Source organism: Bos taurus, chromosome 25 (genome assembly GCF_002263795.3).
Source record: "Bos taurus isolate L1 Dominette 01449 registration number 42190680 breed Hereford chromosome 25, ARS-UCD2.0, whole genome shotgun sequence".
NCBI lineage: Eukaryota > Metazoa > Chordata > Mammalia > Artiodactyla > Bovidae > Bos > Bos taurus.
This window is the reverse complement of record NC_037352.1, coordinates 14,197,565-14,216,111: the sequence shown is the minus strand read 5'-3', so window position 1 is coordinate 14,216,111 and position 18,547 is coordinate 14,197,565. Positions and strand designations below refer to the sequence as shown.

General features: G+C 47.0%; 1 protein-coding gene across 3 annotated transcripts in view; it reads left to right on the top strand.

Moving 5' to 3' along the window:
• Window positions 1-18,547, top strand: part of MYH11 (myosin heavy chain 11) — a 127,470-nt gene that overhangs the window by 36,318 nt on the left and 72,605 nt on the right. For all 3 annotated transcript variants that reach the window (XM_024984962.2, NM_001102127.1, XM_024984963.2), the window contains 1 exon segment: window positions 11,905-11,932. In XM_024984962.2, the coding sequence (XP_024840730.1) occupies window positions 11,905-11,932 (28 nt within the window).

The window sequence follows — 18,547 nt, the reverse complement described above, 5'->3', positions numbered from 1 at the left end:
TCCTGTGTGCACAGGGCTTTCCAGGAATACTCTCCAATCATCCTCACCGCAGACTGACAAGGCAGACGGGATCAGATCCATATGCTGGTGCTCAGTCAGTAAGTCGTGTCTGACTCTTTGCAACCCTGTGGACTGTAGCCCAGCAGGCTCCACTGTCCATGGGATTCTCCAGGCAAGAACACTTGAGTGAGTTGCCATTTCCTCCTCCAGGGGATCTTCCTGACCCAGGGATTGAAGCTGTGTCTCCTGCCTTCGTAGGCAGATCCTTTACCACTGAGCCACCTGGGATCAGATTAGGACCTTTAAAATGAAGCCTTGAAACTATTATGGTGCCTGTGTATGTAATCCAGAATAAAAACAACACTAAACTATAAAGTAAAGAAAGCCAACAATGTTTTAAATTTTCCCAGGACACTGACCATGATAGTTCTTAAGAAGCAGCAAATATTGACTCCTTTAAACATTTATTTATTTTTCCCTCCCTCCCTTCCTTCACTCATGGACATGTGTTTACATGACTGGTTGCTGTTGTTCAGTTGCCTCAGTCATGTCTGCCTCTTCGCGACCCCATGGATTACAACATGCCAGGCTTCTCTGTCCTTCACCATCTCCCAGAGCTTGCTCAAACTCATGTCCATGGAGTCAGTGATGCCGTCCAACCGTCTCATCCTCTGTCGTCCCCTTCTCCTCCTGCCTTCAGTCTTTCCCAGCATCAGGGTCTTTTCCAATGAGTCAGATCTTTGTACCACGTGGCCAAAGGAGCTTCAGCTTCAGCATCAGTCCTTCTAATGAATATTCAGGATTGATTTCCTTTAGGACTGACTGGTTTGACCTCCTTGCAGTCCAAGGGACTCTCAAGAGTCTTCTCCAACATCACAGCACAAAAGTTATCAATTCTTCGGTGTTCAGCCTTCTTTATGGCCCAACTCTCACATCCATACATGACTGCTGTGGGAGAACATGACTGGTTAGACAATGCAGTGCTGGAGCCAGCTGCTGTCATTCGCCCCATTTTATTGCTGGGGAGACTGAGGCTCGGGGAGGTGACTTGACTCAGGAGTGTCAGAGCAGATTTGAACTTGGTTTATCAGACTCTGAAGCCCCAGGCTTGCTGGACCAAGGTGATGCTGAGCTGTTTCACCGCCCCTCCTGCCCCGCTAAAGGCTGTTTGCTCCTGTAGGACTGTCTCCTGCCATCTCAGGGGGTTAGCGTTGAGGGCTCAGCACTTGAGAAGCTGGCGTGAGTGACTTCAGCAAATTATAGCATCATGAGTGTGGGGAAAGCGTCAGCAAAGCTTTCCTGACAAAAGCCAGTTTGGATCTCTAGCCTCTTCTCTGTAGGTCCCTGGGGTGGGGGAGGGTGTGAAAGGCAGGTGAGATTTCACTCTGAGGATGAGAGGAGCCCTCGGGACCTGTCACTGGAAGTGTTGTGTCCGCACCTAATTAGTACTAACCAGCCACTTTAAGGGGATTAAAAAAATAGCCAGACCTTTATCAGCTCAGGCTCTTGGCTGAACCCTCTTTAAGCTTCGGAGAAGTCTGTGGGGGTGGGGAGGTGGGCAGAATGATCCAAACTCCGTTCTCTGCTTTGCAAGTTCCCACACTCAGTCTGAACCTTCTTTCTGGGTCAGCAGGCCTTGGGGGGCTGGCCCGTGCTCAACCGGAGGTTCTGTATCTCAGCAGAGACAGGAAGGGCATCTGTGTGCACTGAGCTCGCTGCCCCATAGATCCTGCGCCCCTTGGCCCTCACCGCTCCCCTGCAGGACAGACTCTCCGTGTGACAGACTGAAGACAATGAGGCTCAGAACACCAAGGCGCTTGGCTCCAGAGCTGAATGTCAAAGCTGGTGATATCTCCTTTAGCCAAGCTGGAAGCACTTTTTATTTTTAAAAAGATTTTTTTAAGCCAATAATTTTTTTTTTTTTTTTTTTGATTTTTGGCCATGCCCTGTGACATGTGGGATCTTACTTCCCCAGCCAGGAATCAAACCTTGGCCCTGCATTGGAAGGGTGGAATCTTAACCACTGGACCTCCAGGGAAGTCCCTCACTGGATACTCTTATCTTCCCTCTGGGGCAGTGTGGTGTGGTAGGTAGTGCACTGCTGTCAGCCCCCTTTAACAGATGAGGAGACTGAGGCTGCTCGTGATAACTCAGAGGGCCAACCAGACAGGGCCAGACAGACGGAGCCGCCAGCTAAGAGACTGGCTTAGGCCTTATACTTAGAAAGGGTTGAACTTGGCCTGATAGCCTGTCCTCCTGAGTCAGACCTGCTGCCATCTATAACCACTTCACAAGCTCACTGCTATGGAGCATGGAGATGATGGAGCAGTGATGATAATAAAGTTGACAATAATTTCTTGTTATTGAGCTTTGGAATGGGTCTTGGGCCCTTTCTAAGCTCTTTGTGCGTCCAATCTCCCTGCATCTTTTTCACATCCTTGGAAAGTGCGGCTTTTTATCCCTGTCTTCTTGGTAAGGAAGATGATGCTCTGAATTGCCCGAGAAGTGGAGCCCAGAAGTAATTTCCCAGACATTTTGCTGCAGAGACTGTGTTCCTGCAACACCCCCCCCCCCCGCCCCGCCCAGGGAGGGGACCAGTTGCCTCTCTGCCTCACGGAGACTTTGCCTCTGCTTTCAGCTCAGCATCTGGCTTGGCAGGGCGAGGGGTGCTGGTGGCTCCATCTGGCTGGCCCTGTCTGGCTGGCCTTCTGAGTTATCACAAGAAGATCACGTTCTTTGGCAGGAAATGAAGAAGAAGGATCATCTGATTCTGATACATATTTTATGGACGGCCCATGGTGTCTCACACAGATGGGAGAGAGCTAAGGAGAATTATTATCATTTTTTAATAACCAGTAAATACTGAGTTGGAAAGCAGATATGCTGAGGGGAGTGGACCTGGGGAGCTCTGACTGACACTTGGCGGCGGCTTGTTCCTCTTGGAGTCTGAGTGCTCTGGCCTTCCCACTGTGTCCTCCCAGCCTCAGAGAAAATCTGGCTCCCCCTTCCCCTTTTTGTCCAAAAGTGTTGAGGCCCTACTGTGAGGGAACTGTTGTTGGGGGGCACAGTCTACTGAGGGGTGTAGATATTAATCAAATCAAATCACAAATACATGTGCTATGGGGGGAGGGCGGGAGACCCTGGGATCTCCTTAAGCTGGGAGGACAGGGAGGCCTCCTTGAGAAGTAACGTGAGCTTAAAGGAGTTGATGCAATGCACGAGGCTGTGGGGCTGGAGTAGAGAGTAGGATGCAGAGACTGGAGGCTGGAGCCGAGGCCCAGGAGACCACTGGGAGAATACTGGTCATGAACCCATGCCCACTTCACTGGCCAGATCTGCCTCATGTGGGTCTGGAAGAGTCCTGTTGGGGTCCAGCACAAGCTCTCAGAGTACCTCAGCTCACCCAGAATTTTCCTCCCTGTGCTGCTGGGGCAGGAGGGTGGACCTACAGAGGAGAGGTTTAGGGCATCGCTTTTGTTTCTCCGGGGTGCTATTTATTTTTTAAACTTTTTATTTTGTATTAGGGTATAGCCCATTAACAAACAATGTTGTGATAGCATGAGGTGAACAGATAAGGTTCCCAGCCATACATATACATGTATCCATTCTCCCCCAAACCCCTGGCTCCCATCCAGGCTGACACATAACACCCGGTAGAGTTCCACGTGCTATACAGTAGGTCCTTGTTGGTTACCCATTTTTAATATAGCAGCGTGTACACAGGGCGTCGCTTTTGAGCTGGGCTGGAATCCTGGCTCTACAGATGCGCCCACTTCTCTGTGCCTTGGTCTCCTCACTTGTCCCAACAAGGATGGCACCTGCCCCAGTGCTTGTGTGGGTTTATTCCGATGGTGCCTGGAGAGTGTGGTGCCCAGCAGGGCAGGGGCAGGGCGTTGGCCGTCAGCTCCAGGCGGGGGCGGGGGTGTCTGGAACTTTCTGCGTCTACCTTGGAGGGTGGCAGACATTCGTGGGGATCCACCTTTCTGCGCTGTGGAGGCCAGGCCTCACCCCCAGGGGCCTGGAGGTCAGGGGGAGTGGTGACCCCGCGGGAGACAGGGCTTGGCCACCCTCCTCTCGCCTGATCCCACGCACCCTGGCACGGGAAGGCGGGAGAGAAGAAGCCAGCCCAGGCCTCGCTCAGACCCAGCTGGGTTTTGTCCTTTTATGGTCAGCCCGCGGGCCTCTGGCTTCCCCAGCCAGAAACCAAGAGCTGGTGTTGGGATCAGGCCGAAATAGCTGGTCTGTGGGGAGCTGGGCGTCTCCTGGGAGTCTCAGGCCTGCTGCGGGGGAGGCGGCGGAGAGCCCTCTCGGTCCTTGGAGAACTCCCCCGCACACCTGCTCATCCAAGGCCATACCCCGAGGCCCAGGGGACAGAGGGGACACCGAGGTGTCCGCAGCTGGAGTGTGAGACCGGGTGGTCTCCAGGTTCGGGGCAGGGGGCGGGGCCTAATCCGCGCGCGGGATGCTGGGATGCGGTCCGCCGGCCATCTGGTCTCTGCTGCTGTGCCCTTTCCCGGCCCTGAGGTGCCGAGGTCCAGGCCCTCCTGATGGGACGCTCCGCCTCCTTGGTGGCTTCTCCCATGGGGATTCCTACACATCCTTCTCCATGCAGCTCAGTGGCCACCACAGCTGCTGGGATATCCTGCCTCTCAGGGTATGTTAAAACAGCTACACTGGGACGTCCCTGCTGGTCCAGTGGCTAAAACTAGGAGCTCCCGATGCAGGGGTCCCAGGTTCGATCCCTGGTCAGGGAAACTGGCTCCCTCAGGAAAACTAGATCCCACATTTCACAAGTAAGAGCCTGCATGCCTCAACTAAGACCTGGTGCAGCCAAATAAATAAATAAATATTTAAAAACATTTTTTAATAAGGTAAAACAGCTGTACCTTCAGTAGCACTTTGGGCACATAGGCACTGTGGAATTTGCCCACGTCTTGCAGTCAGTTCTTTGCCTTTCTGACCCTCGCACCAGATCATAAGCCTTTCAAAAGCAAAGACTAGGTCGGTGTAGTCAACCCTGTGTTTCCAGTGCCTGGCACAGAGTAGGCGCTCTGGACTTGTTTGTTGAGTGAGTATGTGAATATAGGAAGAAGCACTCACCGTGGCTTCAATCGGAATTGCCTTTCTGAGAGAGATTAAGAGAGAGGGAAGAAAAGATTGTTTGAGATTGATTCAAATCATTAAGCATTTCCTGAGTACTTACTGTGTATCACACATTGTCCCTGCCTCCCGGGATCAGGCACAGCCTTTGAACCTCAGGAGCTCAGGGGCTAGTAGGAGAAGCTTTAAAACAGTTCTGTTGAGTGAGCAAAAAATAATTCCAGGTGCAAAATTATAATGTTATTTCCCCCCTAAGGAGAAGATAAAACAGGAAGATGGGATCAAGAGAAACTGAGGGTAATGGCTATGGGTGTGCAGTGGTCAAAAGTGGCTCCATCTGAGGATATGATATTTGGACTGGGGTGTGAAAAGTGAAGGGCTTCCCCGGTGGCTCAGTAGTAGAGAATCTGCCTGCCGTTGCAGGAGACCCAGGTTTGATTTCCGGGTCGGGAAGAGCCCCTGGAGAAGGAAGTGGAAACCCACTCCAGTTTTCTTGCCTGGAGAATTCCATGGACAGAGGAGCCTGGTGGGCTATAGTCCGTGGGGTCGCAAAGAGTCAGACATGTCTGAGTGACTACACAACAAATAAAAGGTGAGAAGGATCTGGTCACATCAAGAAATGGGGAAGAGCTTTAGAGGCAAAAGGAGGAGATAGTGCAAAGGCCCTGAAGCAGGAATGAGTATGATGTATTACGAAAGTGCCAAGAAGGTCAGTGTGGCTGGGATGTAAGTGGGGGAGAGGAGTAACCAGATGAGGTTGGAGAAAGAGCAGGAACCTCTCTGTGGACTATTATAAGGCCATTTAATGTCAGTAACAAAGACTGTACAACATGGTCAATGTATAAAGCTAGTCACTCAGTCGTTTCTGACTCTTTGTGACCCTATGGACTGTAGTCCACAGACTCCTCTGTCCATATGATTTCCCACGCAAGAATGCTGGAGTAAGTGGCCATTCCCTTCTCTAGCAGATCTTCCCGACCCAAGGGTCGAACCTGGGTCTCCTGCCTTGCAGGCAGATTCTTTACCACCTGAGCCACCAAGGAAGCCCAAGAAGGAAACACTGTTAATGAAAAGGACTAAAAAACCATGCCATAGTATGGTGTCAATTGTGTAAATCACTCTAAACTCCTATAAAAAATAATGAAAAGAAGATATATCCAAATGTTAACCATCACGGGTTAGGGGGATTTTGTATTTGCCAAGCTTTCTTCAGTGGTTGTGTACTAATTTTGTAATCTAAGTAAAAAGAATTCATGTTTATTTAAGGAAAAAAAACAGTTTCATAACTGTTGAAAAGTGAATAGATTCCGTGTGATAATCTAAGCAATCAGATTGCTCAGCAGATTCCGTGTGATAATCTGAGCAATCAGATCTCTTGATTCAGAGATGGCGTAAAAGTAACATTGTGTTTTTTAAAAAGTTTTATTCTGGTGTAATTTATAAACCATAAATTAATCCATTTTAAGAATGCAACTCACTGGTTTTTGGTGAATTTACAAGGCTACACAGCCATCACCACAATCTAAGTGTATCTTTCTATCATCTGCAAAGGAAATCTTGTGCCCTCTTGTAGTCATTCCCTTCCCCACTCCTAGTTCAATACTATCACTAGTGTTGATACTTTCTGTCCCTATAGATTCGCCTCTTCTGCACATTTCGAATAAATGGAATGAATGATACAATATGTGGTCCTTTGTGACTGGCTTCTTTCACATAGTGTAATATCTTCAAGGTTCATGCATGTTTTAGCCTGTATCAGTGTGCCGTTCCTTTTATGGCTGAGTAATATTCCATTGTACAAATAGACCACGTTTTGTTTATCCATTTACCAACTGATGGACATTTGTATCATTTGTACTCTTTGGCTATTATAAATAATATAAAGTAGCATAATTTTTACTAAGATGAAAAAAATTCTGCCTGTTGTATCATAGGGAAATGGTCCATTACCATTCTGATTAATCCTTTCTTCTAAAAGGTATTGAGGGGAAACAATGATCATGATGAGGTTAAGCGCTGCAAGGCAGGGAATCTTTGAACTAGTGGAGCTAGGGTCACCACTAGACTGGGTGGTACCTTTATAGAATTAGACAAAGGTACCCCCTGTTTTGGCTCAGATGGTAAAGGATCCACCTGCAATGCAGGAGATCCAGGCTTGATCCCTCGGTCAGCAAGATCCCCTGGAGAAGGGAATGACAACCCACTCCAGTATTCTTGCCTGGAGAATTCCATGGACAGAGGAGCCTGGTGGGCTACAGTCCATGGGGTCGCAAAGAGTTGGACACGACTGAGTGACTAACACTTTTACTTTTACCCCTTTCTCAACGCAATTTTCTTCCATCTGTTGAAAGATGGTTGTAATAAATATACAGATCTATAGTGACCAGTGTAAATGGTTCCCCCTTATAGTTATGCAGTGTCTGACTTGCACCACTGTTCATGGCAGCTCTGGAGGGGACATATCGTAGAAAGGCCCCCAGCTTAGCTCTAGGGAGGCATGGGGTCAGAGAAAATATTATAGAGGAGGTGACTCTCAGGGTGACATTTCAAGAATCAATTAGAATATATACCCAAAGAATTGAAAACAGGTGCTCAAACAAAACTTGTACTTGAATGTTCATAGCAGCAGTGTTCACAATAGCCAAAAGCTAGAAACAACCCAAATGCCCATCAATGGATGAGTGGAACCACAAAATGAGATCTGCCTACAATGGAGGACGATTCAGGCATAAGAAGGAATGAAGTTCAGATACATGTTACCATTGGGATGAGCCTCAGATACATCATGCTAAGTGAAAGGAGCCAGACACAAAAGACCACTTGTGTTTGTGTTAAATGTCCAGAATAGGTGAATCCATAGAAACAGAGAGCAGGTCAGTGGGGCCAGGTGTTAATGGGAGCAGGAGATGGAGAGTGACTCTTTAATGGGTGTGGGGTTTTATTGGGGGGTTGATGAGAAGGTTTGGGAACTAGACAGAGGTGTGAGTTGCACGACTTTGTGAAGGTACAACCTACCGCTGTGTTGTTTGCTTCTACGTGGTTTAATTTATGTTTATGTGGTTTTCACTTCATTGGGGTAAAAAAAAAATAAAGAATGGATAAGGCAGGTTCAAAAGCAATACAGATGGTGCTCTGGGAAGAAGAAACAGCATGTGCAAAGCTTGGGTTGGGGGACTCCTTTGCACATTCTTAGAACTCTGCTCCCTCATGTCAGACATGAGCTCAGGCTCAGGAAAGGAATCAGCTAGAAAGCCCTGAGAAGTCGGTCTCCTGGGCTCCGCACAGGTCAGCAAGCAATATGCACACCGAGCCCTCCTGCCCCTAACTAACCACGACACAGTTAGCTTCCCATGCTTGGAGTGGTGTGTTTCCGATGGGAATGTCTCAGGCCGGAGGTCCCCTGGCAGCGCCCAGCATGGAGCTGCCCCGGCAGCTGCCAAGCCTTCCCCTTGGAGCCACTTCCTCTCCTGGGGACCTGGGAGGAAAAGCCTCCAGACAGGCATGGACCCTGTCAATCTCTTGTCTTCTGGGCTCAGGTTTCCCAAGGCTGCTGGAAAGGCCACCTCTGTCCCGAAAGCAGATGGGTGGAGACAGTCCATTGTCTGTCCACCTCAAAATCACTCCTTTCTAGTCTTTTGCTTTGACTGATATTGCTGCAGTGACCAAATTAAGCATTTGTCCTTGGGCACACATGTGAGGGTTTCTGGTATGGCTGTTTCTTGAAATTTGTGGATCAGCCCAAGGTCAGAGTCAGAGGCAGGAGGCAGAGCATGTTGGCCTGATGGGAATCAGTGCAGCTGGACCAGAAATGGGACTTTGTGGTGATGGAAAGTTCTCCTGCCAAAGGCTGAGCTGCCTCCTTCCTGTGGCCTTTCTCCCTGCAAGGACCTCCTGTTGGCCCTTGGCTCAGAGATCAAGCTTGCCTGAGTGGAACCTCCCCGGGCCCCCTAAAGCTAGCCCCTACAGGCAGCTGTGGCCCACGAGGGCTCTTTCATTGCAGCACTTGGCCTCTCTAGCCGCAGTGTGCAGGCTGAGTTGCCCTGTGACATGGGGGATCTTAGTTCCCCAACCAGGGATCAAACCCAAGTCACCTGCACTGGGAGGCAGGTTCTTAACCACTGGACCACCAGGGAAGTCACTGGTGTCAATTTCTCGCATGTATGTTGAAGCTCATGTCTTCAAGAAGCTCATGTCTTCAGGTTTGGGGTTGGCTTTTTTCAGTGCTCGCCAAACTGTGCCTTCTCTGTGTCAGGGGCTTAGGGATTGAGGACATGACCTCAGTTTCCCGGAAACTGAGGGGAGTGGGGTCCAGATATGGATGTTTTTGCTTATGAGTAATTCATAATTCTGTGGGGGCAGAGACACAAGGAGCAAAAGTGCCAGCCTGGGACAGGGCGCTCAGGCAGCACAGGGGCGGTGGAAGTGGAGGCGTGTCTTGGTGATGGGCAGGAACCAGTGACAGCTCTAGGATTCCTATCAAGGGGGGCATGGAGGCAGCAGTCAGATTATTTGATGGAGACTAGGGGCTCTTCCTGGGGCTTCTTCTCTCTAGCAAGGCTGACTACTGGGATAGCTTAGGAGTATTGTCAGAGACTTATAGCCAAGCTGCCTCCTGGATTCATCACTACGGGGAAGACTTCTTGGAAGAGGTATTATCTTTGAGACTGAGGGAAGTAGCCAGGAAAGGAGAGGAGAAAGACCTGCTAGGCAGCAGGAATGGCCTGAACAAAGGCACGGAGTGTGATTGGGGGTTTATCTGAGTGGGGTTGCTGGAAATTGAGAGTGAAGGGCATAGAGATGCCGAAGCTGGGGAGGTGGGCAGGGCCAGTCATGGGAAGTCTTGGATGTCATGTTCAGGAGTCTGGGCCTCACATAAGGGGCCTGGGGGACATGCACATGTTTAAAAACAACTTAAGATAAAATTTGCATACTCCACATTCACCCACTGTAAGTGTAAAATGCAGTGAGTTTTAGTAAATTGACTTATGTAAGCATCACCACAATCCAGTTTCCAAGCCCCCAAATGACCTTTCATACCTGTTTGCAGTCACCCCACTCCAGCCCTCAGCAACCACTAATTTATCTACTTGCTATCTCTATGCATTTACCTCTTCTGCACATTTCATGTAAGTGGAATAAGACAATATGTATGTAGCCTTCTGTGTCAGACTTACTTAACATCATGTTTTTGAGAGTCATCCATGGTGTAATCTGTATCAGTACTTCATTGTTTTTATGACTGAATAATATTTCACTGGGTGGATAGACTACATCTTATTTATCCATCCTCCAGCAGAGGAACAGTTGGGTTGTTTCTACTTTTTAGTTGGTATGATAACTCTGCTGTGAGCATTCATGTGTTAGTCTTATAGGGACACATGTTTCTATTCTCTTGGGTAGATTTCTAGGAGTGGAATAGCTGGGTTATATGATAAATTTATGTTTAACACTTTAAGACACTTTCAAAGTGGAAGAGTGTTGAGGAGCAGAGCGATTGGGTAGCTCAGCATATCGGAAAGATCACTCTGAGAAGGGATCTTGAGGAAGACGTCCCTAGATCCACGGAGACCTTTGATCAGGAGAGGCTGAGCGATATGAAGGTGGGGTTGGAGCCAGGAATGAAATTAAGAAAAGCTGCATCAGCATTGCCCAGCAGAGGATGTTCTTTCTCGGTTATGATTAACTGACCAACGGTTGGAGTGTGTCACCTTACCCATGACCCTCATAGGGGATCTTGGCTCCACCTCCTGAGGTCACTTTAAGAGTGAAAGGTGATCAGTAACATCTGCTTAATCCCGTGTAGTCTCACGATGCCCTCTGCGCCCACCAGGGTTCTCTGGTGGTAAGCGACAGAGACCTTATCTAGGAAAGGAATTTCTGGAGGAGTGTTGGGGAGCTCACAAATGTGTGGGAAGAGTGGGGAGCCAGCTTCAGAAAATGTCAGAAACTTGGGGCTGCTTGGGCTCTGGGGCGCAGGAAGTGAGGCCCCCTCAGGGCTCTGCCCACCCGCTGAGCTTCTCCGTCCTTGATCCAGGTTGGAGTTTTAGCTCAGAGAATCTGATTGACGCAGCCTGGGAAATGCTGTTGTCTCTTGGCTGGGAGAGCTTGTGGGTCAGTCCCACCAAGACAGTGCTTGATAACGGGAGTGGAGTGGCACAGGGGACGTGTCTCCTTTTTTGTTATTGTTGTTCTGTCGGCACATGGGATCATAGTTCCCTGATCAGGGATTAAACCTGCACCCCTTGCATTGAAAGCTCAGAGTCTTAACCACTGGACCACCAGGGAAGTCCCCTGGACATGTCTCTTTAAGGAACATAGGATGCTCTTGCCAGAAGAAGAAGGAAAGCATACTGGATTTTCAAGCTAAAAATGTCCACTGCCAGATAAAGAAACTGAGGCTTGGAGAGGTTAAGAATATTCGCCCAAGGCCACAGAGCTGGGAAGTGGCCAAGAGGAAACCCAGTCTGTCTGGATCCAAAGTCGGTGTTCTGTCTGTGACTTCATCTGTACAGAGTGGGTCTCCTGGGAACCCCCCTCCACTCCGAGCGGGTGGGGCCGGGATGCTCACTGCCTCCTGAATGGGTCAGATTCCAGCATCTTTCTGGGGCTGCCTCCAGGGCTTTGTTGCCCTCTTGTCTTTGGCCTTGTCCCCTATGCCCTGGGCAATGAGCTCAGCTGGCCCCTTGTCACCCCCAGAGGGGCCAGGGTGTGTGAGCTTAAATGGGAGCCCTGGGCGGCAGCATGTCCTGACCCTCAACTCAGAGCTGATTCTAACTCGTGGCTCTTTTTTGTTTTTGTTCTCAGATCGGGAGGACCAGTCCATTCTCTGCACGTAAGTGGAGCTGCTTTTTCTTCTGCTTTTCTGAGTTAAGACCCAACTTATTAAAGAAAAAGGTCCATGGGGACCTTTTGATTTGTTTGGTATTCCATGTACCACCCTATCCCCAGCACAACACAGATGGTCATTTGTTGTACAAACGCTCTGATGCTGAGGCCAGCACCCCTAAACTGCAGGTGGTACCTGGTGCCATCTTGTTCTGCGCTGCCCCCCTCTTTAAAACTACCATTTATTGAGCATTCACTGTGTGCCAGGCCCTGAACTAAATAATTTACAGACAGAATTGCATGTAATTCTGTAATAGCTCTGTGAAAATAGAAGGCATATCCATCAGTGAGGAAGTCTTGGCTTGTGTTAAACTTTACCCTAAAATTTCACAAGTAGCCACATTGTGCCATATTTGGTGGTCGGTATCATTATTTTTTTGAAGACCTGGATACATAGTCAGAAGACATTCAGTTTAGAATCACTCAGAGGATTTTCAGTATTCAGGAAAATCTCTCCTGGGGTGGGCAGAATACAGGTGTTCCTCAGAGACAGCATGGACTTAGTCCAGACTATTGCAATAAAGCAAATATTAGAGTAAAGCAAGTCATGCAAATTTTTTGGTTTCTCAGTACATATCAAAGTTATGTTGACACTATACTGTAGTCTGCTAAGTGTGCAACAGTGTTATATCTAAGAACAACAGTGTATACACCTCGATTTAAAAATACCCATCACTTGGAATATTACTCATCTATAAAAAGGAACGCATTTGAGTCAGTTCTAATGAGGTGGATGAACCTAGAGCCCATTATACGGAGTAGTGTAAGAAACAGAAAGAAACTAAGAAAGGGAAAGTCAAATATCATATATTAATGCATATATATGGAATCTAGAAAGACAGTACTGACGATCCTACTTGCAGGTCAGCAAAGGAGACACTGACATTTTGGACACAGTGAAGGAAGGAGAGGATGGAATGATACGAGAGAATAGCACTGAAACATGTACATTACCATCTGTAAAATAGGTAGCCAGCACTGAAACATGTACATTACCATCTGTAAAATAGGTAGCCAGTGGGGGCTGCTGTATGCTGCAGGCAGCACAAAGCCAATGTTCTGTGACAACCTAGAGAGGCGGGATGGGCAGGGAGGTTAGAAAGGGTTCAAGAGAGAAGGGACATATATATACCTAATGCTGATTCATGTTGATGTATGGCAAAAACCATCACAATATTGTAAAGTAACTGTCCTCTAATTAAAAAAAAAAAAATACCCATTGCTAAAAAAAATCTTAGCTATTATCTGAGCCTTCAGGGAGTTGTAATCTTTGTGCAATAGATGAAAGACCACTGATCACAGATCACTATGACAAATAGAAAGGGAAGCAGTTTGAAATATCATAGGAATTACCAAAAGGTGGCACAAAGGTATGGAGTGGACAAATACTGTTGGAGAAATGCTTGGTGCAGGTTGCCACAAATCTTTAATTTGTGAAAAGCATGATATCTGTGAACTGCAGTAAAACAGTGGGCACTAAAAGTGCCTGTAGTGGCCCCTCAAAGACCGCCACCTCCTAATCCCCAGAACTTGTCAAGTGTCAGGTGATGAGGCGGAGGAGAATGGAGGTTGCCATGGCATTAAGGTTGCTAATCAGCTGACCTTACAATAGGGGCGAGTCTACACCATCCAGGCAAGTCCAGTGTAATCACAGGGTCCTTACCTGTGGAAGAGGGAGAAATCTGGGGAGTCAGAGGGAGATGCAGTGTGAGAAGAACTTCACCCACCATTGCTGGCGTTGAAGATGGAGGAAGCCAAAGATAAAAACAGCTTCTAGACTCTGGAAAAGGCAAAGAAACAGACTCTCCCCTGGTGTTCCTGGAAAGAAACACAACCCTGCTGACATCTTGGTATTAGCTCAGTACAATCCATGTCAGACTTCTGCCCTCCAGAACTGCAGAATAATCAATTTGTGTTGTTTTAAGCCACTGTCTGTGTAATGTGTTAAAGGAGCAATGGGAAACGAATACACCCTCCTTCCTTTGTCCCCCTACACTCACTCCTGTCCTCACTCACTGTTCAACAGATTGAATGAGCCAGTTCCACTGGTGATACTTGGCATATAGGAAAGAATCCAAAATAAACATGACCCCTCTTCTCAAGAGGGAAGACAGCCACTAGAACAATAATTACATTCTTCCCTTTGTTACTGCTTGAATTTGCTGTTTGATTCTGTGAAGGAACTACCTTTTCAGAAACTTAAAAAAAAATTATTGTCGTACAGTCACTAAGTTGTGTCCAGCTCTTTTCGGCCCCATGTACTGCAGCACACCAGGCTTCCCTGTCCTTCACTATCTCCCAGAGTTTGTTCAAGCTCATGTTCATCGAGTTGGTGATGCTATCCAACCATCTCAACCTCTTTCACCCCCTTCTCCTTTTGTCTTCAATCTTTCCCAGCAAATCACTCAAGTAAATGTGTAATTACAAACTGAAAATGACAAGGAATGAGACATGTTTGGAACTAGGAGAATGTGTAAATCAGAGAGATTCTAACTGGGAGAATGGAAAGAGCTTCTTAGAAGAAGTGCTATTTCAGCAGAGACAATGAAGAAAAGAGGGGAAGAGTTTACAGCATATGCAAAGGCACTGGGGTCAGATAGAGTGTGTTTTATTTGAAAAACTGAGACATCAATTTGGCCAGAGTGCGTCTCCCAGCAGAAGCCCTCTGTCTGAGAAGAGCCACTATGGGACATCTAGGACTGTGGTTGCAAACCCAAGGGCCAATCAAAGCCAACCAAGTACTGTTAATGTGTGAGAAGGCCTGGGTGTAAGGCAGTAGGGGATGGTGGGGAGTGTGGTGAACTGGAGAAAATGTCCCATCTGAGAGGTGGGGGCGAGTTGCTATACCTCTTCTGTCTGTTGTTTCCAGGGGAGAACGCAGGTCCAGTGCTGCCAGACTCTTCTACATTGCAACAGAAGCTGCAGATTTAGGTTTTTATGTGAAATATTCAATGTTAAATATTTGCATCTAATTTACATGAACATACATACACAGCTGTTAAGCTGCTAGATCACTTCAGTTGTGTCCGACTCTGTGTGACCCCACAGACGGCAGCCCACCAAGCTCCCCTGTCCCTGGGATTCTCCAGGCAAGAACACTGGAGTGGGTTGCCATTTCCTTCTCCAATGCATGAAAGTGAAAAGTGAAAGGGAAGTCGCTCAGTCGTGTCCGACCCTCAGCGACCCTATGGACTGCAGCCTTCCAGGCTCCTCTGTCCATGGGATTTTCCAGGCAAGAGTACTGGAGTGGGGTGTCATATACACAGAGCATCAGCCAAATAAAATCCATTGGTGGGCTGGCTTCGCCAGTGGGGCTACCTGTTTACCACCTCTATCCCAGAACTTTGGGCCTGAAAAGGTTCTTATAGATGACTGAGCCCTCAGTTCCTGCCATACACACACACTGGTCAGTTACAAGAATTGCAAGAAATTTTCATACAGCATCAAAATCTGGAATGATTCATATTATTTAATATGAAAGTAGATTCAAGTTGACCTCAGAATGATTCATATTATTTAATATGAAGGTAGATTCAAGTTGACCTCAGTAATAACAGTTATTGTTGTTTAGTCGCCCAGTTATGTCTGACTCCTTGCAACCCTGTGGACTGCAGCACACCAGGCTTCCCTGTCCATCACCAACTCCTGGAGCTTGCTGAAACTCATGTCAGTGTTGCCATCCAACCATCTCATCCTCTGTCGTCCCCTTCTCCTCTTGCCTTCAATCTTCCCAGCATCAAGGTCTTATCCAGTGAGTTGGCTCTTCCCATCAGGTGGTCAAAGTATTGGATCTTCAACTTCAGCATCAATCCTTCCAATGAATATTCAGGGTTGATTTCTTTTAGGATTGACTGGTTGGATCACCCTGCTGTCCGAGGGACTCTCCAGAGTCTTCTCCAACAGCACAGTTCAAAAGCATCAATTCTTTGGCGCTCAGCCTTCTTTCAGAGAAGGCAATGGCACCCCACTCCAGTACTTTTGCCTGGAAAATCCCATGGACAGAGGAGCCTGGTAGGCTGCAGTCCATGGGGTCACTAGAGTCAGACATGACTGAGCGACTTCACTTTCACTTGTTACTTTCATGCATTGGAGAAGGAAATGGCAACCCACTCCAGTGTTCTTGCCTGGAGAATCCCAGGGACGGGGAAGCCTGGTGGGCTGCCGTCTATGGGGTCGCGCAGAGTCAGACACGACTGAAGCGACTTAGCAGCAGCAGCTTTCTTTATGGTCCAACTCTCACTCCCATACATGACTACTGGAAAAACCACAGCTTTGACTAGACCGACGTTTGTTGGCAAAGTGATGTCTCTGCTTTTTAATATGCTGTCTAGGTTTGTCATAGCTTTTCTTCCAAGGAGCAAGCATCTTTTAATTTCATGGCTGCAGTCACCATCCACAGTGATTGTGGAGCCCAAGAAAATAAAGTCTATCACTGTTTACATTTTTCCCCCATCTATTTGCCATGAAGTAATGGAACTGGATACCATGATCTTAGTTTTCTGAATGCTGAGTTTTAAGCCAGCTTTTCTACTCTCCTTTTTCACCTTCCTTAAGAGGGTCTTTAGTTCCTGTTTGCTTTCTGCCACTAGGGTGGTGTCATCTGCATATCTGAGGTTATTGATATTTCTCCCGGCAATCTTGATTTCAGCTTGTGCTTCTTCCAGCCCAGCATTTCTCATGATGTACTCTGTATATTAGTTAAATAAGCAGGGTGACAATATACAGCTTTGACTTACTCTTTTCCCAATTTTGAACCAGTCCATTGTTCCATGTCCGGTTCTAACTGTTGCTTCTTGACCTGCATACAGGTTTCTCAGGAGGCACGTAAGGAGGTCTGATATTCCCATCTCTTGAGAATTTTCTGCAGTTTGTTGTGATCTGCACAGTCAAAGGTTTTAGCATAGTCAGTGAAGCAGAAGTAGATGTTTTTCTGGAATTCCCTTGCTTTTTTATGATCCAGCGGATGTTGGCAATTTGATTTCTGGTTCCTCTGCCTTTTCTAAATCCAGCTTGTACATCTGGAAATTTTTGGTTCACATACCGTTGAAGCCTAGCTTGAAGGATTTTGAGTATTACATTGCTAGCATGTGAAATGAGCGCAATTGTGCGATAGTTTGAGCATTCTTTGGCATTGCCCTTCTTTGGGATTGGAATGAAAACTGACCTTTTCCAGTCCTGTGGCCACTGCTGAGTTTTCCAAATTTCCTGCCATGTTGAGTGCAGTACTTTCACAGCATCATCTCTTAGGATTTGAAATAGCTCAGCTGGAATTTCATCACCTCCACTAGCTTTGTTCACAGTAATGCTTCCTAAAGCCCACTTGACTTCACATTCCAGGATGCCTGGCCCTAGGTGAATGATCACACCATTGTGGTTATCCAAGTCATTAAGACTTTTTTTTTAATACAGTTCTTCTGTGTATTCTTGCCACCTCATCTTAATATATTCTGCTTCTGTTAAGTCCATACCATTTCTGTCCTTTATTGTGCCCATATTTGCTTGAAATACTCCCTTGGTCTCTAATTTTTTTTGAAGAGATAGTCTTTCCCATTCTATTGTTTTCCTCTATTTCTTTGCATTGTTCACTTAACAAAGGCTTTCTTATCTCTCCTTGCTGTTCTTTGGAACTCTGCATTCAGTTGTGTATATTTTTCCCTTTGTCTTTCACCTTTCACTTCTCTTACTTTCTCAGTTATTTGTAAGGCCTCTTCAGATAACCATTTTGCCTTCTTGCATTTCTTTTTCTTGGGGATGGCTTTGGTCATCTCCTCCTATACAGTGATATGAACCTCCATCCGTAGTTCTTCAGGCACCCTATCAGATCTAACCCTTGAATCTGTTTGTCACCTCCACTGTATAATCATAAAGTGAAAGTGTTACTTGCTCAGTCGTGTCTGACTCTTTGAAACCCATTGGAACTGTACCCCACCAGGCTCCTCTGTCCATGGGATTTTCCAGGCAAGAACACTACAGCGGGTTGCCATTTCCTTCTCCAGGGGATCTTCTTGACCCACAGATTGAACCTGGGTCTCCCACATTGCAGATAGATTCTTTACCATCTGAGCCACCAGAGAAGCTGGTATAGTCATAAGGGATTTGATTTAGGTCATACCTGAATGATCTAGTGTTTTTCCACTACTTTCTTCAATTTAAGCCTGAATTTTACAACAAGGAGTTCATGATCTGAGCCATAATCAGCTCCAGGTCTTGTTTTTGCTGACTGTATAGAGCTTCTCCATCTTTGGCTGCAAAGAATGTAACCAATATAATTTCAGTATTGATCATTTGGTGATGTCCATGTGTAGAGTCATCTCTTGTGTTATTGGAAGAGGATGTTTGCTATGACTAGTGTTTTCTCTTGGCAAAACCCTGATGGCCTTTGCCTTGCTTCATTTTGTACTCCAAGGCCAAATTTGCCTGTTACTCCAGGTATCCCTTGACTTCCTACTTTTGCATTCCAGTCCCCTGTAATGAAAAGGACATCTTTTTTTTTTTTTTGGTGTTAGTTCCAGAAAATCTTGTAGGGCTTCATGAAACTGTTCAACTTAAACTTCTTTGGCAT